Source organism: Budorcas taxicolor, chromosome X, assembly GCF_023091745.1.
Source record: "Budorcas taxicolor isolate Tak-1 chromosome X, Takin1.1, whole genome shotgun sequence".
Classification (NCBI taxonomy): domain Eukaryota; kingdom Metazoa; phylum Chordata; class Mammalia; order Artiodactyla; family Bovidae; genus Budorcas; species Budorcas taxicolor.
In genome coordinates, this window is record NC_068935.1 from 142777526 (window position 1) to 142798246 (window position 20721).

Below are 20721 nucleotides of genomic sequence, written 5' to 3' on the forward strand. Positions count from 1 at the left end.
TACAATGTGGGAGACTGGGGTTCAATTCCTGGGGCAGGACGATCTCCTGGAGAAGGAAATGGCAACATACTCCAGTATTATGCCTGGAAAATCCCATGGATGGAGGAGCCTGGTAGGCTACAGTCCATGAGGTCACAAAGAGTCGGACACGACTAAGCGACTTCACTTTTCTTTCTTCTAATTTAAGAAGAAAATGGGAGACACAGCCTTTAGGCATTGCCGGAACAAAGGCATGCATTCTGTAGCCAATGAGGAAAAATGCGTTTTGTTCTTTCAAAGCTAGCAGGTACGTTTCAAAGGTTAAAAATATTATAATTGGTTAAAATATCCATGCAACGACTTGAAGACAAAAAAAAAAAAAGCTCTCAGAGACTTGTACTGTTTTGTTTTTATAACTATCAAAATCTGATGAAAATATAAACACATGCAGATTGAAAACATTGTTTAAAACCTTTGGTTTTCATTCAAGGACAAATGCATGTCACTGACAAAACTTTCTCTGTTCAAGCTAACCGACATGGAATGAAAATGAATTCTGCATGGATGACACTGCCATCAGGACGTGTTTCAAGGAAAATGAAACCTCCGGTATTCGCGAAAAAGCAACAGCTGCTGAGTGTAAGAAGTGGAAATAAACACAATTTCCATAAAATTAGGCATTCAAGGATTTTGACAACTAGGAGTTCACTCATTCTGCAACTGAAAACAAATGTTGGAGTAAATATACTCTCTCCTTCGTGAACGAGATTTAATTTTGCATTACGAAGTCCAGAACAGAGCCAGGAGGAATCATCCGAAAGGTGTTTACTGTCTGGTAAACACGCAGAATTAAAAAGCAGAGACACAGCTCGGCAGACAGAGGTCCACAGAGTCAAAGCTGTGGTTCTAATCCTAAAGGAAATTGATCCTGAATAGTCATTGTAAGGACTGATGCTGAAGCGCCAGTACCTTGGCCACCTGATGCGAAGAACTGACTCACTGCAGAAGACCCTGATGCTGAGAGAGATTGAAGGCAGGAAGAGAAGGGGTCGACAGAGGATGAGATGATTGGACGGCATCACCGACTCAATGGACTCGAGTTTGACCAAACTCCGGGCAGTAGCGAAGGACAAGGAAGCCCGGCGTGCCGCAGTCCGTGAAGTTGCAAGCAGTCAGACATGACTTAGCACCTGAACAACAGCAAACACTTAGAAGCTAAGTACAATATGAGCTATGACCACCTCCCCGCCGCGAGCCCACAAGGAAGACTGGGTCCATCCTTCCCGTGAAGAAACAAAGGCGGATGCCACTGAGTGTGCACTTTTCTCAATAAAGTGGCAATGCCCCTTCGTTCTCAGAGCACGGAGATACAGAAAGAGCAAGCAGTTCTCAACCGGGTCCACGCTTCCCGTGCCCTGCCCAGCAGGGGACTCTTGGCCATGCCTGAGCACGTGTGTGGTTGTCTCAACTGCGGGCTGGGAAATGTCACTGGAATCCAGAGGGCAAAGGTCAGGCGGTTCAGACCCCACTGTGCACAACAGTGACCTCCCATGAAACAGGAAACATGCATTCCAAATGTCAGGAGTGCAGAGGTCCAGGAACCATGAAATCTGTAACACACTCTGACGTATCTGTCTTAGTTGCTCAGTCATACTCGACTCTTTGTGACCGCAGGGACTGCAGTCCCGCCAGGCTCCTCTGTCCGTGGAACTCTCCAGACAAGGATACTGGAGTGGGTTGCCCTGTCCTCCTCCAGGGGGGATCTGACAGCTCAGGGATCGAACCTGTATCTCCAACGTCTCCTGCATTGGCAGGTGGGTTCTTTGCCACCAGCGCCACCTGGGAAGCGCAATAATACTCTGGGAATTAGAGATCACTTCCTTTCCTAGAATGGAAAGTTAAACAAACAAACAAAAAAACAAGGCCTCAAAAAATAAAAAAAAAATACTAGCAAACCAAGCCCAGCAGCATGAAAAAATGGATTATACACCATGACCAAGTGGGGATTTACCACAGGTTATGATGGCACTTCAAGAGCCCCAAATTGATTAATGTAATATATCAAGAACAAAAACCGCATGGAAATACTCAAAAGAGAAAAAAAAAATTAGCTCAAAAGGGATCTGGTCTAAAACAACGTCTAAAACTGCAGAGCTCTGAACACATAACAGATTAAGGGATTTTTGCAGAAACTAAGGTCTGTGGCTGCCTAATTTTTAGGTAAGGTGAATATTGAGACATCTCCATTCAATAACATGTGGGTCATAAAATATATTAATACATCTCTTGTGAATAAGTTGTTAAAAAATAGGTATAAAAAGGTGTGATCCTGGGTTATGTAAAGACTTCTTAAAGGAAAAAAGAGCAAAGGGCAAAGGCAGAAAGACGTAAAAGAAATAAATTCAATTTAACAGCTAAGGAATATGCATCTAGAACATGTCATCTAAAAATCAAACTTTAAAAACCCTCTCCATAAATCAATACGAAAACCATTGCTACCGCTGTTTAGTCCCAAGGCCATGTTCTGACTCAGTGCGACCCAAGGGATTGAATCCCGCCAGGCTCCTCTGTCCATAAGATTTCCCAAGCAAGAATACTGAAATGGGTTGCCATTTTCTTCTCTAACTAAAAAGGTAAATAACTCAACAAAACACGGGTAAATGGAGGACGTACAAATGGCCAATATTTCAATATTCACATGAGAAGACCACTCAACAATATTAGACACTGAAGAATGCACATAAAAAATGGCAGTGTTATACCCACTAGGAGAAGGCAATGGCACCCCACTCCAGTACTCCTGCCTGGAAAATCCCATGGACGGAGGAGCCTGGTGGGCTGCAGTCCATGGGGTCTGCTGAGAGTCGGACACGGCTGAGCGACTTCACTTTCACTTTTCACTTTCATGCAGTGGAGAAGGAAATGGCAACCCACTCCAGTGTTCTTGCCTGGAGAATCCCAGGGACGGGGGAGCCTGGTGGGCTGCCATCTATGGGGTTGCACAAGTCGGACACGACTGAGGCGACTTAGCAGCAGTAGCAGCAGGACGGCTATAGTCCTAAAGACAGACAAGAACCACTCTCGGCAAGAAAGTGGAGAAATTGGAAACTTTATATTGGTGGGAATATAAACTAGTGCAACCACTTTAGAGAATAAATGGGAAGTTAGTCAGATGATTAAAAACGTAGTTAGTGAGATGATTAAAACATAATGCCTTATCATAGTACCCAGTAATTTCACTCCTAGGCAGGCACCCCAGAGAAGCAAATATGTATATCCACATAAAAAGCTGTATGTAAATGTTCAGAGTGTGATTATTCATCACATCCAAAAAGTGGGGGAAAAAATAGAAATCAAAAGATGAAGGGATAAAGAAAACTTTATATCCATGCAGGAGAATAATATTTATCCATAAAAATGTAACAAAGTACTGAGGTATGCCACAATGAGGACAGGATCTTGAAAACATTATGTTCAGTGAAAGGCAGACACAATATAGCACCTTGTACTGAGTCGATTGAAACATTTGTTCCAGGTTTTGCGATAACATCTTACAGAAAAATGAATGTTTTCGCCAACCCAATATATGATTCTATTGACATAAAATGCCCAGAAAAGACAAATCCAGAGTGAGAGATGATAGATTGATGATTAATCATGTTTTGGGAAGTCGGGAAGAATAAATATTATGTTTCTCCTTGGATGGATGAAAATATTCAACAATTAGAGGGCGTTGATGGTGGTGCTTCTCAAAGACCACGGCTTTGTACCCTTTAAATGTGCACCCTGTCTACAGACTTTTAAATAAAGGATACAGACACTGCAATGTGGGAGATGAGGCAACCCAATGGCTCATTTACAAGAAGGTGAAAAAGAGGGTGCGGGAATGGCCATTAAAAGAATTCAGAGTATCCAAAAAAAAAAAAAAAAAAAAAAGACCCTCCAGAAAACTAAGTCCATGAACTATTGCCACAATGGACAGAGAAGGCTAATTGGCATAAGAAGAAGCCGATAAATATAACTGAAATAAATATAAGCAAAACATGAATACCAAGGGGGCAGAAAGGAGATGCAGAAACAGATGAGGCCACTTGTACAAGATTCTTTTTTTCCAGAAAGATGTGAAAGGCTTGATTTTATCAAAGAAGTATCAATGCTGTAGACAAAGATGGGTGGTCTTTCTAAATGATGTTAAAGTTTGGGTTATATAGAAGGGAGAAGGCGACAGGGTAAAAGATAACTTAGAGGATCAAGAATGAACTGAAATAAGAATCCTTCTGGGGTGTCTTACGTGTGCTTCGAAAAGCATAGAGTTGAGTTAAGAAACATACATGTGTGCGTATACCTATTAAATACATACATATTTATCTCTGGATATTATATCTCTCTATATACAGATATATAACCATCTCTCTCAAGAGGCTTCTCCAGCACCACAGTTCAAAAGCATCCATTCTTCAGCACGCAGCTTTCTTTATAGTCCAACTCTCACATCCACACATGACCACTGGAAAAACCACAGCCTTGACTAGATGGACCTTTGTGGGCAAAGTAATGTCTCTGCTTTTTAATATGCTGTCTAGGTTGGTCATAGCTTTTCTTCCAAGGAGCAAGTGTCTCTTAATTTCATGGCTACAGTCACCATCTGCAGTGATTTTGGAGCCCCCCAAAATAAAGTCTGACACTGTTTCCACTGTTTCCCCATCTATTTCCCATGAAGTGATGGGACTTGATGCCATGATCTTAATTTTCTGAATGTTGAGTTTTAAGCCAGCTTTTGCACTCTCCTCTTTCACTTTCATCCATAGGCTCATTAGTTCTTCGAGGAACAGATACTTTTGAACTGTGGTGTTGGAGAAGACTCTTGAGAGCCCCTTGGACTGCAAGGAGATCCAACTAGTCCATCCAAAAGGAAATCAGCCCTGAATGTTCATTGGAAGGACTGATGCTGAAGATGAAACTTCAATCCTTTTGGCCACCTGATGCGAAGAGCTGACTCATTGGAAAAGACCCTGATGCTGGGAAAGATGGAAGGTGGGAGGAGAAGGGGACGACAGAGGATGAGATGGTTGGATGGCATCACCGACTCAATGGACATGAGTTTGGGTAAACTCCAGGAGTTGGTGATGGACAGGGAGGCCTGGCGTGCTGCAGTCCACGGGGTTGCAAAGAGCTGGACACGACTGAGCAACTGAACTGAACTGAACTGAAATGATCTGAGCTGAACCATCTCTCCATATCTGTCTATACACTATACATATAACTATCTGTATCTATATGTAACAGATACACCCATCTCTTTATTCTTCTCTCTCCCTGAGTCTATGTGTCTTCCTCTCTACCTACCTTTCCGCCATGCGTCTAGCTACCGTCTGTCTTTTCTATGTTTTCGATCTGTATTTATCTATGTATCTTTAACTCTCTCTGTCTCTATCCACCTACCTGCCTGTGTACGTACGTATCACCTATCTATCTACTATCTGTCTTTCCTATTTTATTGACTGTATCTGCAGATGGCTAAGATCAACTGTATCTGCCAGATGGCTAAGGAAAAACTCACAACTGAGTTATCTAAACCATCACTGGGATATTTTATTAAACACAACGACCATGCTGAGTGACAGAAAGCATTTCTCAATTCCAACGGGAAATGTTTCGCTATTTCAAAGTCCCGTCTGCAACTCTGGAACAAATCTTGGTTCTCTTTGGTAGAATTCGGGGTGTCTCCTGTGACGTCGTCTCATACCTCTGTCTATGCTGAGGGCTTCCCTGGTGCCTCACTTGGTAAAGAGTCTGCCTGCAGCGCAGGAGACCTGGGTTCCATCTCTGGGTGGGGACGATCCCCTGGAGAAGGGAATGGCAACCCACTCCAGTATTCTTGTCTGGAAAATCCCACGGATGGAGGGAATCTAATGGGTTACAGTCCCCGGGATGGCAGAGAGTCGGACATGACTGAGCAGCTAACTTTCACTTCACTTTCAGAATTGGTGGTGTCTCTTAATGAGGTTATCTCATACCTCTGTCTATACTGAAATATGTATCTTTATAGCAATGCATGCCTATCCTACCTACCTCGCTATGACAAACCCACTGCCCAAGACCTAGATTTTTTCCCCATGATATCAGAACCTAGAATAAAAACCACTGTACTGAACGCAACAGAAACCAATGCCTGTGACCCCAATTAATGGCATAAAGAGTCTTCCAAATGATTTATCTGCACAAAGACCTCAGGTAATCCGTGTCCAATGTCTGTTACGTCAAAGCGATGCATTTAACATTCCAAAAGACTTTTGAGATTTTATGCTGAGAATCACACCCTTCTTTCCAAGAACTATTATTATTATTTTTAAAGCAAAGGAAACGCTGCCCAGCGCATCAGATGGGACTTAATCCAAACCATATGTTACTATGGAATCTTATTTTAAAAAACAGGATTTACATTTTCGCTCCCTGTACTAAACAGTCAGACCTTGCCGCTTACCTATCCTATATGCAACAGTTTGAATCTGTTAACCCCACATTTCAAATCCCTCTGCCCCCTGACTCCTAGGCAACCACAAGGATGTTCTCAATGCCTGTGAATATACCTCTGTCTTGCAGGTAAGATCGTTTGTGTGGTAGAGTCCGCTTAGAAGGGATTTCATATCTTTCTCTTTCTGACTTACTTTACCTCACATTACGATATCTCGGTTGGTCCACGCTGGCATTGCTTTGTGCTTTTTTACGGCCGTCAATTACTCTCTTTTATATATATATCTCACATGTTCTTTATCGATCCATCTGTATCTGTTCATCAGACACTTACACTGTCTCCAAGTCTTAGCTACTGTTAACAGTCTTTCTATGAACATAAGGGGTCCTTGTATCTTTTTAAATGACAGTTTTGTTTGTGTATAGACCGGGGGAATGGGATTGCTGGATCACATGGCAATTCTGATTTTGGTTTTATGGGGCAGCTCCATGTCATTTTCCGTAGTGGCTTTGCCAAGTTACATTCCCACCAACAGTGCAGGAGGCTTCCCTTTCCTCCGCACCCTGTATAGCGTTTGCTATTTGTAAACTTTTTAATGATGGCCATGCTGACTGGGGTGAAGAGATACCTCATTACAGTTTTGATTTGCATTTCTCTGATGATTGGCAATTTGGAGTATCTCTTCAAGTCACACTGTTTCAGATTAGTTTTCGATGTGAGTACATGTCTGTATACTCTTTGAAAGCACAGCCTTTGATCTCTCTATAATGCAGTGAAAAGAAAACACTAACCAGTGGTGGACAGGGAGGCCTGGCGTGCTGGGATTCATGGGGTCGCAGAGTCGGACACGGCTGAGCGACTGAACTGAACCGAACTGATGGACTGAAGTATTTTTTTTTTAATATGATTTCCATTGTTAAATGCATAGCATATCTGCCATTTCTGGGTTACATTTTAAACGTTAAAATATTCTCTTTGAGGACATCCCTGGTCTTCCAGAGGTTAAGACTTCACTTTTCACTGCAGGGGGTGAGAGTTCCGTCCCCTGGTCAAGGAGCAAAGATCCCACTAAGCTAAGATGCCTCGGGGCCAAATAAGCAAAATGTAAAACAGAAGCAATACTATAACAGAATTCAATAAAGACTTTAAAACGGTACACATCCAAAACCAGAAAAACGTATTCTCGCTGATCCTTGTGTCTTCAAGGATTTATTTTCATAAAGACCATGATGGGAAGTCCAGTGTGTGAGAGGGGTAAAAAGAGAAAGAAAAATGCTCCGCAGGCCAGAATGTGTACAGTCTTGGAGCGTTTCAGCCTCAAGGGTCTTTCAAGGTCACACTTAATTGCCTTTTAGAGATTTTTTCAGTGATCTGACTTAGGACTAAGGACCAATTCTTTAACTACATCTGAGTGAGGAAGAAAAGGTACTCAGGAAAAAAAGCAGGTAAGGACGTGTCTCTTACAGGTGTTGGTTAAAAATCATTTCTCTGATGGAATCATTGCCTGAAATTGAATTTCCGGCTCACCCCAATCAAGCTAATGTTGGAGGCTCTCAAATTCAATGCTACTCCTGGGAACTCACCAGTGTTTTTGTTTTTTTTTTAAATCACAGTACACCATCTTCTTCCCCAACTCAAATACCAGTCACACCTTTCTTTCCTTTCTTTTTTTTCAAATCATGACTCAAAACATATTATTTTTTTTTTAAATTTTTTTGGCTGTGCAGCATACAGAATCTTAGTTCCTCAATGAGGAAACTAAATTGGGGAACCTCTGCTGCACGGTGGGAAAACAAAGTCTTATTAAACACTGGACCAAGAACGAAGTCTCACACGTTTCCTTTCATTTACAATGATGTTTATCCCCGTGAAGACAGAAACCACCCTTGAATGAAGGAAAATCGATCAGCCCCTCTTTTGCTGTGTGCAAAGCCAAAGGAAGAAAGGGCACAAGGCAGAGAAACTGGATTCTTTCTTTTAGAATGAGCCATCATCGGAGACTCTGTCTGCGAGGCAAACGTCCAAGAAAACATCCAAGAAAGAGCACTGTTTAACGGATGCCCTGGGTGATCACGAGCAAACGTTCATGTGACCCCCTAAAATCAGTTCATTGCAACGAATGGGTTTCCCTGGTGGCTCAGATGGTGAAGAATCCGCTTGTAACGTGGGAGACCTGGGTTCAATCCCGGGGTTGCAAAGATCCCCTGGAGGAGGGCATGGCAACCCACTCCAGCATTCTTGTCTGGAGAATTCCCATGGACAGAGGAGCCTGGAAGGCTGCAGTTCACGGGGTCACAGACAGTTGGACACAACTGAGCAAGTAAGCACATACCTGTGTGTTTAAAATAATTATGAACTAATGAATTTATTTTTGGCTGAGTCGAGTCTTATTTGCAGAGTGTGGGATCTTTGGTTGAGGCATGCGAGTCGTCCCAGGGCATGTAGGATCTTAGTCCCTGGCCCAGGGACCGAACCTGTGTCCCCTGCATCAGAAGGTGGAATCCAAACCACTGGAGAGCCAGGAAAGTCCCAACACATGCTTTTAGAACAGACTCTTTTATCAAGCGCGGCCGAACGCTGTGATTTCCAAAACAGACTATGCATGCAAAAATAAGAAGGCAACTCCTTTGAAGAAATTCTGAATCACTCATCGAGAGTTGGAGGAAATTCTACATCATAACCTAATCAATAATTTTGTGCGTTTGAGATCGAACAAAAAAGTTTTTTCTATTGTAGCTTCTCATCAGCCCTCAAATTCGTGGCCACGCCTCACTGCCTTTATCGGCTGCAGAGTATTACTTTTCTCTGTGGCATCACTGACTCCATGGACATGAGCTTGAGCAAGCTCTGGGAGTTGGTGATGGACAGGGAGGAGGCCTGGGGTGCTGCAATCCATGGGGTCGCAAAGAGTCAGACACGCCTGAATAACTGAACTGAAGCGACATCTATCTCATGACAGGTTCTTTATCCCACGATAGTGGTTTCCATATCTACCCTCCTCATGTTCTTCTAAAATCCCAGAACTAGAGCATTCACTCTCAACCTAACCTCCTCCTTATGTGCGGGTCACATCAACGAATGCAAAGGGCATTTTCAGCCACCAGGAGGCAGGAGAGGAAAACCTAAGTCCATGATCATCCGCAGGAAACCTGACACTTTTTTGTCCAAGGTCCTGGTACTTCTCAACACACCAGCAACAACAGAGACCAGACTGACAGTCTCCCAGCGAGTATTAAATGTACGCAGAGCTACTGATGAAGATGACGAAAGACCTTCTGTTAGGCAGAGGGGAAGGGGTAAGCATCTTGCCTTTTTTTTCTCTATTGCCTAACTTTTCATTCAGGGAGGGCTTGACAGATAACGCAGTGTAAAGTACCCACCCGCCAAGGCTGGAGACAAAACAGACGTGGGTTCGATCCCTGGGTGGGGAAGATCTCTTGGAGGAGGGCATGGCAACCCTCTCTAGTATTCTTGCCTGGAGAATCCCGTGGACAGAGAAGCCTGGTGGGCTACAGCACATGCAATCATGAGGCGTCCAAGTCAGCTGAGTGACTGGGCACTCTGCCTGGATCAAGGAAGCTCGACCTTCCCTGCTGCACCTCGTCCATCCCATATAACTGTATCATCTTGACCCTAGTGCATACACCTTCCTCCACCCCCCACACCCACTAGAGCGACATCAGTGACCACTGGAGACACAGAGGTTGGAAGCCTGTTTGCAGGCTGGCCAATCACCCCCACGCAGACCCACCACGGAGGGTCTTACTCTAAGGGCTCCTTCCATCCCCATTTGGCTTCGCGATTGTGGCTTGCCTTTCTCATTCAGTCACTCAGTCGTGTCCGACTCTTTGAGACCCCACGGACTGCAGCACGCCTCCCTGTCCGTCACCAACTCCGGGAGCTTGCTCAAACTCATGTCCATCTCGTCGGCGATGCCATCCAGCCATCTCATCCTCTGTCCTCCCCTTCTCCTCCTGCCTTCAGTCTATCCCAGCAGTGGGAGTTGTGAGTGGTCCTACATAAAGTGTCTGGACACTCCCCATTTTCTCAGACCTCCTTTTGTTTGTCTTTCCCCTCAGGGCAATAACTTATATTTCCTCTATCCATTTAGCATCTTCCATCACTGACTAGTGAAGACTTTCTCTCTTGAGGATGAGAAGGCAAGTTTTTCAAGGTGGAAACCTAACCAGAGAATCTGACAGGTGAGAGAAGAGAATGGGCTTGGGAGGGAAGCATGAAGGTCCCAGAAGGGAGAGATGGTGTTTTGTTTTGTTTTCTTAATAGATATGCTGATGGACTTTTGAGGGCTTCCCAGGTGGCAGTAGGGATAAAGAATTCATCTGCTAATACAGGAGAGACAAGATAATAACTGGGGTAAAGAGATAACTGGGTGAGGAAGATCCCCTGGAGTAACACATGGCAACCTACTCCAGGATTCTCTTTTTTTCCCCAGTCCAGTTCTTCTCTCCTGAAAAATTCCATGGACAGAAGAGCCTGGAGGGCTACAATCCATGGGATTGCAAAGAGCTGGACATGAGTTAGCAACAGAGCATGCGTGGGCAGGCATACACACACAAACTTTTGAGCTGATGGGAAAATGACTTCCATGAGAACTCCGGAAGAAAATCTGCAGGAAAAGATAAAGTCAAATAAAGAAGAAAGATTTATAGGGGAAGGGGGGAAATGGTCAAAGTACCAAACAGTAGATGGCATCTGCAACTCTTCAGTGAAAGCGAAATGTACATACCAGCTAAATAGGAAACCGACGTTTTTCAGCACAGAAATATATGGAATGTTCTAATAGAAGGGAGCCACTGAGTTGCCCAGATGGAAATTTGCTTGTGTGCACATGAAAAATAAGCAGGTGTTTCTGATGTTCTGGGAATCCTTGAAAAAAGGCAGTTATATAAAACGGTATGGGTGACATTTCATCAGACTGTAACATACTTGTCCAGCGAGAAGTCTGATGAACTCATTCCTTGGGTCAATGGTCTTAATTCCACATGTGGGTCAAAGGCAGTTAAGAATACAACCAAATGGGCTTCAGAGGTTAGACACTGGATGGGTGGACAAAGCCTTAGATCTGTAGCAACAAGAGCCTCGCTTTTTCAGACATCACGGCTGGGGGCACATATCATATGTGCCACAGGGGCCCATCAATAGTGATTTTAAGGAAACTGCATCAGCAATCAAGGACCTGCTTTCAGGAAAATAAAACTACAGTGTAAGCCCAGCAGCATCATTAACATTTCCCAAACAGCCCTAGGTTAGACAATCAACTAGGTGCTCACTAGATAAGCAAGGTTTGCGTTAGGCAGTCCTGATGAAAGAAAGTATTCCTTGTCTGAAAAGCAAGTGTGGGGATCATCTCATTGATTTCCTATTACAACTGCTTTATCTTTGTTTTTTGAAAGAACGATACATGGAAATTTAGGTGGTATTGGATAGATACTACATTACATTTTTGGCTAGTCGCACTTTTTTTTTTTTCTCCAGTGGCTCAACAGTGACGTTAATAAGCTGTCCAAGGCTATTAATAACACTGGAAATTATTTCGTGACTGGGCTTAAGGGTCACTAGCATCACCCACTCAGTGGACATGAGTTTTACCAAAATTCAGGAGATGGTGAAGGACAAGGAAGCCCGGTGTGCTGCAGGCCATGGGGTCGCAGAAAATCAACTGAGGAACTGAGCAACCAAGTCCTGGGCTATCAAACCTCATAAGCACAAATCCACTGGATGGTTAGTATGGCATGCACAATAACCTCACGAGGGAGAGAACTGAACCACCTTTTACAGAGATTCAGGAAATGCTTTCTTTCTGACCATCATTCATTTTGCAAAACTTCTCTTTGGGGGTAGGAAAACAGAATTTGTTACTCTGTTTAAAAAAAAAAAAAAAAAAGCAGTAATCATCTCAAACAAAGCTCTTCCATTCCTTAGGCAGAAAAACAGCGTTTCGGCATGTATGACTTTTTGAAGAAAAAGTTCAAACAGTGATTTTTATGTTTTAGTAAAATAAACGTCTACTCCTATGAAAAGCTCTACTACAGACAATCATCACAGCATATGCTATACCATTTCATTGACTCATTAAAAAAATAACAGTCTGAAATATTTTCAGACAATGATAATAGCAATTTTCCCTGCAAGCAAAGAAGTAAACGACCACCGCCTGGTTTGCAAGGGGACGGCAGTCCACGCAAGAAGTCTGAAAAAGATTGACCGAGTCACGCTTGAACGAAATCTATCGCCCTGTACAATCGGCCAAGTTGGCACACTTTCACAGCTTCAGATAAAAGGGGGTCTGTGGTGTTGGGCTTCACACGAACTCATTCGCAGAATGTAAATAGACTGTCTCGGGGATGCTAAATTGCTTCTTTCATTTCCTTCCCGTGACTCTTGCAGCTTCTCTTTTGCCCTCCCCAAGATTTGTTTCTTCTATCTCTCAGCAGCAGAAGGTAAACTTGAAACGGTTCAGATGAGGAAAGTTAGAATCAGAAGCTTTTTAAAAAGAGGAAAAAAAAAAAAGATAAAGAAAAAAAGGTGTGTGTAATTCCCACAAAATTGTTCCAGATTCAAAAAACAGGCCAAACAGATAAGAGATCACTGTGTAAAGCTGCTTAATACCCAGCTGGGCGTTAGAGAGGGGAGAGGCGTCGATTTCTCTTGAAATCTAACCTTTCAAGTCGCGTCAGCGCCACGGCGTTCAGGCAAGACAATGTTTTGCTATTCCTGCAAAGCGAGAGCTTGCCCCAAACCACGGCCCCGTTCAGAAAGCAGCACCGGGAGCTGGTGACGCTCCATACAGACCCCCACACTGCGCTCTTTGAAAGCGCTGCCAGGGGGCACGCGGTGATCCCTGGCTTCCTCTGCCCACCTCGTCCTGAGAATGGACCTTTTGTGAGGGATCACGGATCACCACTTCCTGTCTCAAACACCAGTAGCCAAGGCAACTCCCCAGAGGATTCTGAAACAAACAAACGAGAAAATACTCAGAGGGGCTTGCGATCCATGGTCCTCAAAATGAACGGAAACGACCAAGATTTGGCTCGGAGCACCAGCGTGAGAAAAGAGGAGGAAATAAAAATCACGAGACGAGAAGGCTCTAGACGCCGAGTGATGCTGTCTACCATCTCATCCTCTGACGCCCACTTCTCCTCCCGCCCTAAGTCTTTGCCAGTGAGTCAGCTTTTTGCATCAGCTGGCCAAAGGATTGGAGTTTCAGCTTCAGCATCAGGCCTTCCAATGAATATTCAGGACTGATCTCCTTTACGATGCACTGGTTGGATCTCCCTGCAGTCCAACGGACTCTCGAGAGTCTTCTCCAGCACCATATTCAAAAGCATCAATCCTCTTTGGTGCCCAGCCTTCTTTATGGTCCAACTCTCACATCCATACCTGACTATTGGAAAAATCTAAATAGCTTTGACTACAAGGACTTTTGTCAGCAAAGCAATGTCTCTGCTTTTTAATATGCTGACTAGGTTGGTCACAGCTTTTCTTCCAAGGAGCGTGTGTCATTTCATTTCATGACAGCAGTCCCCATCGGCAGTGATTTTGGAGTTCAAGACAAAAAGATAAATAAATAATGTCCATCACTGTTTCCATTTTGAAAACCTGAAATTTCAAGTACTCCATGGTTGTTCCCAAAGGTACAAGTGTGCACACATCTTGCATTTTTCAATTAGAAAGTCACTTCAACAACTGTCCCGCTTCCCTGGGGTCTTCTATCCGTGAATGTTTTACTGGTGAATGAAACGAAATGCTCACAATAAAACTCAAACATCAAGTTGAAAATAAAATATTCTTGGTGATACTTGTATGTCTGGAGAAAACATTTTCGATGTTTTCTTGTTTGACACAACTCCGTGAGTCCAGATTTTTTTTTTTCTAACCCATAAACATCCTATGACACACTGATCTCATTCTCAGAGCCATACTGTTACAAATTCAATTTTCTGCACCATCTCAATGCATTTTTTTCCCTCTGCCTTGCTACTAGGCTTGCAGAATCTTAGTTCCCTGACCAGGGATTGAACATGTACCCCGCCCCCCCCCGGCCCCGCTGCAGTGAAAGCTCAGAGTCTCAACCACTAGACCACCAGGGAAGTCCCCTCAGTGCATTTTTTCCCTGAAAATAAATGCGGTTATATAGACCATGGATAGTCTTCATGAACTGACCAAGAGCAGGAAAAACCACAGCAGATAAGCCTCAAAATATTTCCATCAAAATGCTATTTTTTTTTTCGCAACCACACTGTTGGTGAAAATGAATGTAATACCATAGCAAGAGACTGCTGCTCTTGAATTCCGATGCTCTTAGACAAGGTCGGCTCACCGTCAATCGTAAAATTTACACAAAATGAAATATCACCAAGTTACAAAATTCAAATAAGAGTGTTTCATCGCACGAGAATGCAAGTCATGTGACCACCTGCCGCCTCTCCTCTTCAAGATCCATTAGATACGCAATGTCCTAGAGAGTAAGTAAGGAAGAGAGTTTCCAACTCATGATCAACACAGCCACAAAGCCACAAAAGCTCATATGCATGGCCCACTGTCCACTCTATCGAGTTCTCACCTGTTCCCAAACGCTTTATCAGACAGCACCCAACTGTGTTCATGCAACAGGTTTATGTCAGCCAAGCCCAGGGAAAGAAAAGCGCTTTCCCTAACATCCCAAGTTCATTCGATGACCCAAGAGGCTGAATCTGTGTGAGGAGGGTTCAAGGGAAAGAAACCACTGGAGTCAAATGTGAAAATTAAACAAAAAAGGAAATGGATGGTGCTACCTGAAAGTCAGGGAAGGAATGTAGCAAGAAGCATGAAGTGACGTTTGGAGCAGAAAATTCCTAGGTGTCGGAGGAACATGAGTGGAAGCAACAGAGCCGACAGAACAAGAAGCAAAAATTTCTCACGGACTCCTGTGTGCTGATGCTTTAGGAGCCTCCAAGGGATGAAAATATGAAAAGTCACAGAAACAAACAAAAAAAGAAACGTGAAAGTTACGGAGCAGATGCATCTCACAGCGTGATAAAAAAGAAAACGGACGGACCGACCAACGGTGTGCCGTGAAAGTCACGGAACAGATGCCTCTTGGAGCATTAGTCAAAGTTACGGAGGAAATGCCTCTTGGAGCATTCAGTAAGGTTTGTAGCAGAAATTCCCAAGAAATGCAGTAACATTCGTGGAAGCAAGGAACCCCCACAGAACAAGAAGCAGCACCTGCTGGTTGTCAGCCGGCACTCACTCACCTAGGATCCCCAGCCGATAGTTAATGGTGATGACGATGACGTTGCCGTAGCTGGCCAGGATGCTCCCGTCAATCATGTTGCCCGTCCCCTCCATGTAGGACCCACCGTGGATGTACACCATCACCGGCTTCTTGCTGTTCTGATCATGGATGTCTGCAAGAAAGAGCCAAGTGAAGGGAAAAAAAAAAAAAAATCACACTGATTAACTGAGAGTAAATCAAAAGACGTGAGTGACTTTCCCTAGTTGAAATGGGAATCCCTCGCGTGGCCCTTTCTTGAATTAGGAATACCTCGGTTAAGATGGTCAGATGGCATCATAGACTCGATGGCCATGAGTCTGAGCAAACTCTGGGAGGTGCGGAAGGACAGGGAAGCCTGGCGCGCTGCAGGCCATGGCGTCGCAAAGAGTACGACAGGGCTGAGCGACTGAATGAAGACAGTTAAGATGGCTTAAGGATAATGGTCGATGTTGCTACATTTTCTACTCATAGAAATGACGCAGACATTGGAATGAATTTGCATGCATGGGTATGCTTCCATATGTACCTATGACACTACAAATTTCACCCCTGAGATGAATGAATCACTTCTTCCCCACATAGTAATCAAACCCTAGAAGGGGACATGCCCAGAACAAGCCCATGGCGTCTATTACTGGTACAGAATTTGTCTGCAATGCAGGAGACCTGGGTTTGATCCCTGGGATGTCAAGATCCCCTGGAGAGAAGGGCACAGCAACCCACTCCAGGATTCCTGCCTGGAAAACCACATGGACACAGGAGCCTGGTGGGCTCCAGTCCATGGAATCACAAAGAGTCGGTACGTAGTATCTATTAAAGCATATATTTTAACTATCTAAGTTAGTGCAAACTCAACTTCAAAATTATCACTTTTTTACTGTAACTGCCTTCTTCAGTCAAACATGAGCTTCAAGATTCACTTTCGACGTAAGAATCAGAAGTAAGACTGGTAGTGAAACCACAAGCTCTCGATGCATTATGACAGAAAGAAAAAATAGTTAAAAAAAAGATCAACAGAACAGAAACATGGAAAAACAAAGGTACCCAAGCAAGTGTCTTTTCTCTAAATGACTGTTTGCAACGATATAACAACTGAAGTGACCAAAAAAAAAAAAAAAAGTGGAAGAGATGTAAACTGAAATAAAGATGGTGCAAGATTGCAACCTCAAGATGAAATGGTTGCAATCCTGCTCAATTCCACATGGAATAAAAACTCCCACTGTGATCTGAAACCAGAGTATCCTTAGTCATCATTACTTGGACACTGATGTGAAAATCCTACTTTGCAATGGTCTGTGACAAGAGAAATTTGCCCAGCATATGACTGCTTTCTCAAAAGTTGTGATCAAATAACTTCTTTGGTGTTCATCATCCCTTGAGCTTAAATGTAGTCTTTTAAGAATCCTGACCCCAATTATAATTATTTCTGGGAACTTCTGTATGTATATACATACACACATGTGTCATTTAAATACCTGCACGTTATCAAATAGCAACCCACTCCAGTATTCTTGCCTGGAGAACCCCATGGATGGAGGTGCCTGGAGGGCTACCGTCCATGGGGTCGCAGTGAGTCGGACATGACTGAGCGAATGATGGATATGTATTATCAAGAAAAAAGCAAATGTATCCATGTAAATGTATTTACATTTTTTTTCCTTAAAAACTTTTTTTTCCCCTAATTTATGGAGACATGTTTGAATGATCAGGAATGAATTTTAAGGAAATCAACCAACATGTGGATGGAGGCTGCTTATAAAATGAATTATGAGCACCATCTGAAAACAGGCTCCTGGTTGCTACCAGACACCCTCCAGGAGGCCCAAGAACCCCGTGGTCACAGTCAAGTACAGGAAAAAGTGTCAAGCCGCATCTGTCTGTAGATACTTAACCCACAGCAGAAGAACACTATCTTCTCATGTAAAATTTGAGCAAGAAGTAAAAACTCCTTTTTGAATCTTTCACTTAACAGTGGTCAGTCGTGTCTGACTCTTTGCGACCCCATGGACTGCAGCCCGCCAGGCTGTTTCGTCCATGGGCTTCTCCAGGCAAGGATACTGGAGTGGGGTGTCATGCCCTTCTCCAGGGGACCTTCCCGACTCAGGAACTGAACCTCCATCTCCTGCACTGGCAGGAATATTCTTCACTGCGTAGCCCCCTGGGAGGCCCTCAGTCATCATATGCTACTTGGAACTCTTTCATCAATCATCATCCGTATAAAGTGTGGTGTCTTACACCAGCCACTAGTGTCTCTGGACACTGATTTGCTGTTTGAGTTCTTATTTAATGTTACCCTTCTTGGTTGCATTACCGGAAACAAAAATGTTGACATTTTTGGGACTGTTTAAAGGGGTTCCCTCGGGTGAAAAAAAAAAAAAAGCATTAGGTTAACAGCTATTACCTTCTAAGACACACAGAAGAAGGTTCTTGTGAGCTCGGGGAAGAAATAATCAGATGTCATATTCATTCAACGTTAGGGGAAAAAGAACAAAATAACAGTTTCTATGGTATTTAAGTAAAAGGAGAAAGCATTTTAATATAACAGGTAGCTGGCGGGATTGTGAAAACAGATGCCAGTGATAAAAAAAGGAATAAGATGCTAAGAGGATAGAAGGGTACAAGATGCAAATGACACCTGTAGTTGGTTATATAAGGATACGGATGAAATTACAAGTGGTCTGGGGGCCTGACAAGGACAGGGTAGCTGAGACTCAGGGCAGCTGTTGTGTTCCAAAGGCATCAGAAGAAACCTCTAAGGTGAATACCGAAAGCAAGAAGGACACTCTGAATGGGGGTCTACAAAATACTAAATAATAGTCATATTGTGAGAACAGCGGGTGAGAAGACAGCTATGGCAGAGCTTTTCTCAGAGACCTGCTGATTTATGAGACAAACCTAAGAGGATGGGAAAAGCCAAGCAAGTGATAAAAAGGCAAACTTTTTTGGAGGGAACTTTTGCTTCCCAGCAAGGATGTGTCTCAGGTCCACTTTAAATCGTCTTTCAGCTAGAGAACCACAGGTCCATCGAGGGCGCTCGTCCCTTTAACTTAAATAGTCAGAAATCCATGCCCTGGGCTTTCCTGACAGGTCAGGGGGTAAAGAATCCGCCTGCCAATGGAATATACGAGGTTGCATCCCTGGGTCGGGAAGGTCCCCTGGAGAAGGAAATGGGAGCCCACTCCAGTATTCTTGCCTGGGAAATCCCATGGGCAGAGGAGTCTGGTGGGCTACAGTCCACGGGGTCGCAAAGAGTTGGACACAACTGAACGACTAAGTACACAGAGGCAGACCCAAGCTGCCCAAGCCTGCAAAGGCTGATTTTAAGCTGTTTCTTTTCTTCTAAACCATTTGTTCCACTGAAGGAAGAAGATACCACTTGCTAATGATGGGTTACTTGCTGCGTTATCTTCCATCTTAAAAAAAAAAAAAAATCACTCTACTTCTAGGGGGTAATCTGTCCAACAATTTGAGAGCCTTCGAAAAGAAACTCTCCATAGCAACTAAACATTTTTAGGAGGGGGGAAAAAAAAAGTTCTGAGAGCAGGCGTGGTGTGAAAACAGAGATGAAAAGATCTAGCTTTTCAGCCTTTTTCAATTCTTTGCTTATATCCCCTACTTTTAAATTTTTTTCCTTTAAAGCTTCCAAAATGTGTTTCAGAGAGAAATAACAAATTCTCTTCAAGACACTTTCTCATGTGTTTTACTGCGAGCCAGAGAAGATGCTTTGAAAACCCTATTTTGGAATCAGTACATTCGGGGGAAACAATCGTAAAAACAAACAAAGACGGAAATGCCAGCCACCCCCGCCCCGCCCCCCCCCCCCGCCCCCCCCCCCCCCGGCCTAAAAAAAAGTTGTACTGAGCTGTCTTGGTGTCCACAGAAGAAACCAACAAGACCGAAGCTCCAAAATACAACATGAAATTACAAAAGAACATTTGGAAGAAAGAAAAGAAGGCATACATGCATGCTTTAAAATTTCACTTTCTCTTCTTGTGATCAAGCAAAAAAAAAAAAAAAAAAGCTTAGAAAAAAGAAAATGGTGAGTTTCCCTGGAAATGGCATTTTCTTACTCACTTCATATTGAGAAACATGTATATACATTCTGCCAGGGGGGGTTACATAGTCATTGTGGTTACAAATGACAGTAGTCCCCAAACAAGAAGAAAATAAAGAAGCACATAAAAGTGTACTCTCTTCAGATAAGGGGAGGAAAAACGGGTTGAAATGGAAAAAAAAAAAAGATATAAAATCATGCATCAAGATCGAGCTTTGTAAAAAACAAAAAATACCTTCATCTTCACCACGGTCATTACTGGTTATATCATCAGCGTTTTTCTTTGAGTTGGCTCCTGGGGTCATATTGAGAAGGAAAATAAAGGGAAAAAAAGAGAATTCAAAAACAACAGGTTTGCAAAAAAATTCAGAAGAGAGATACTACGCAGTCAAAGAAAAAAAAAAGTCATACAAAAAGCTGAAATCTGTTACATTTGATTTCAAAATCATGAAATAGGGAGATGCAAAATGCATATAAACATAAATATGTCAAGAAGAACAAATTCAAAATGTTACTTGCAAAAAAAAAATTAGATACCCAGTGAAAATGCAGTTTGAGGGTTAAAATGATACTACTGCAAAAAAAAAAAAAAAGTAATGTGAGTTGTAAAAAAAAAAAAAAAAGAAAATCAAATTATTTTTTAAAGGGTTTCCCAAATTTTAAAAAGAAATGCATATGAAATATTCCTCTAATTTTAACAACTAATAATCTAGATACATTTTTGAAATGTCACTCATACACTTTGCTTAGGAAATTCTATACAGTAAGAAGAAACACATTAAACAATAAACACGAAAGGTGAATCAAAATATCTTAAAATTGACATTCGTTTCATGCTTAAGAACTTAAAAGCGTACCATTCCTGATAAACATCAGATAGTCAGTGTAATTTATTTAAATCATGAATGCTCACTTGTCACTATTAGCTAGAGAACA

The 20721-nt window shown here is 42.9% G+C and overlaps 1 protein-coding gene across 1 annotated transcript in view; it reads right to left on the minus strand.

The window, feature by feature from the left end:
* NLGN4X (neuroligin 4 X-linked) overlaps positions 1-20721 on the minus strand; it is a 306505-nt gene that overhangs the window by 140476 nt on the left and 145308 nt on the right. Inside the window, exons 2-3 of the mRNA XM_052663278.1 lie at positions 20021-20080; positions 15712-15864 (exon numbers count right to left, since the gene is read on the minus strand). Of these exons, the coding sequence (XP_052519238.1) occupies positions 15712-15864; positions 20021-20080 (213 nt within the window). The remainder of the gene's footprint in view (positions 1-15711; positions 15865-20020; positions 20081-20721) is intronic.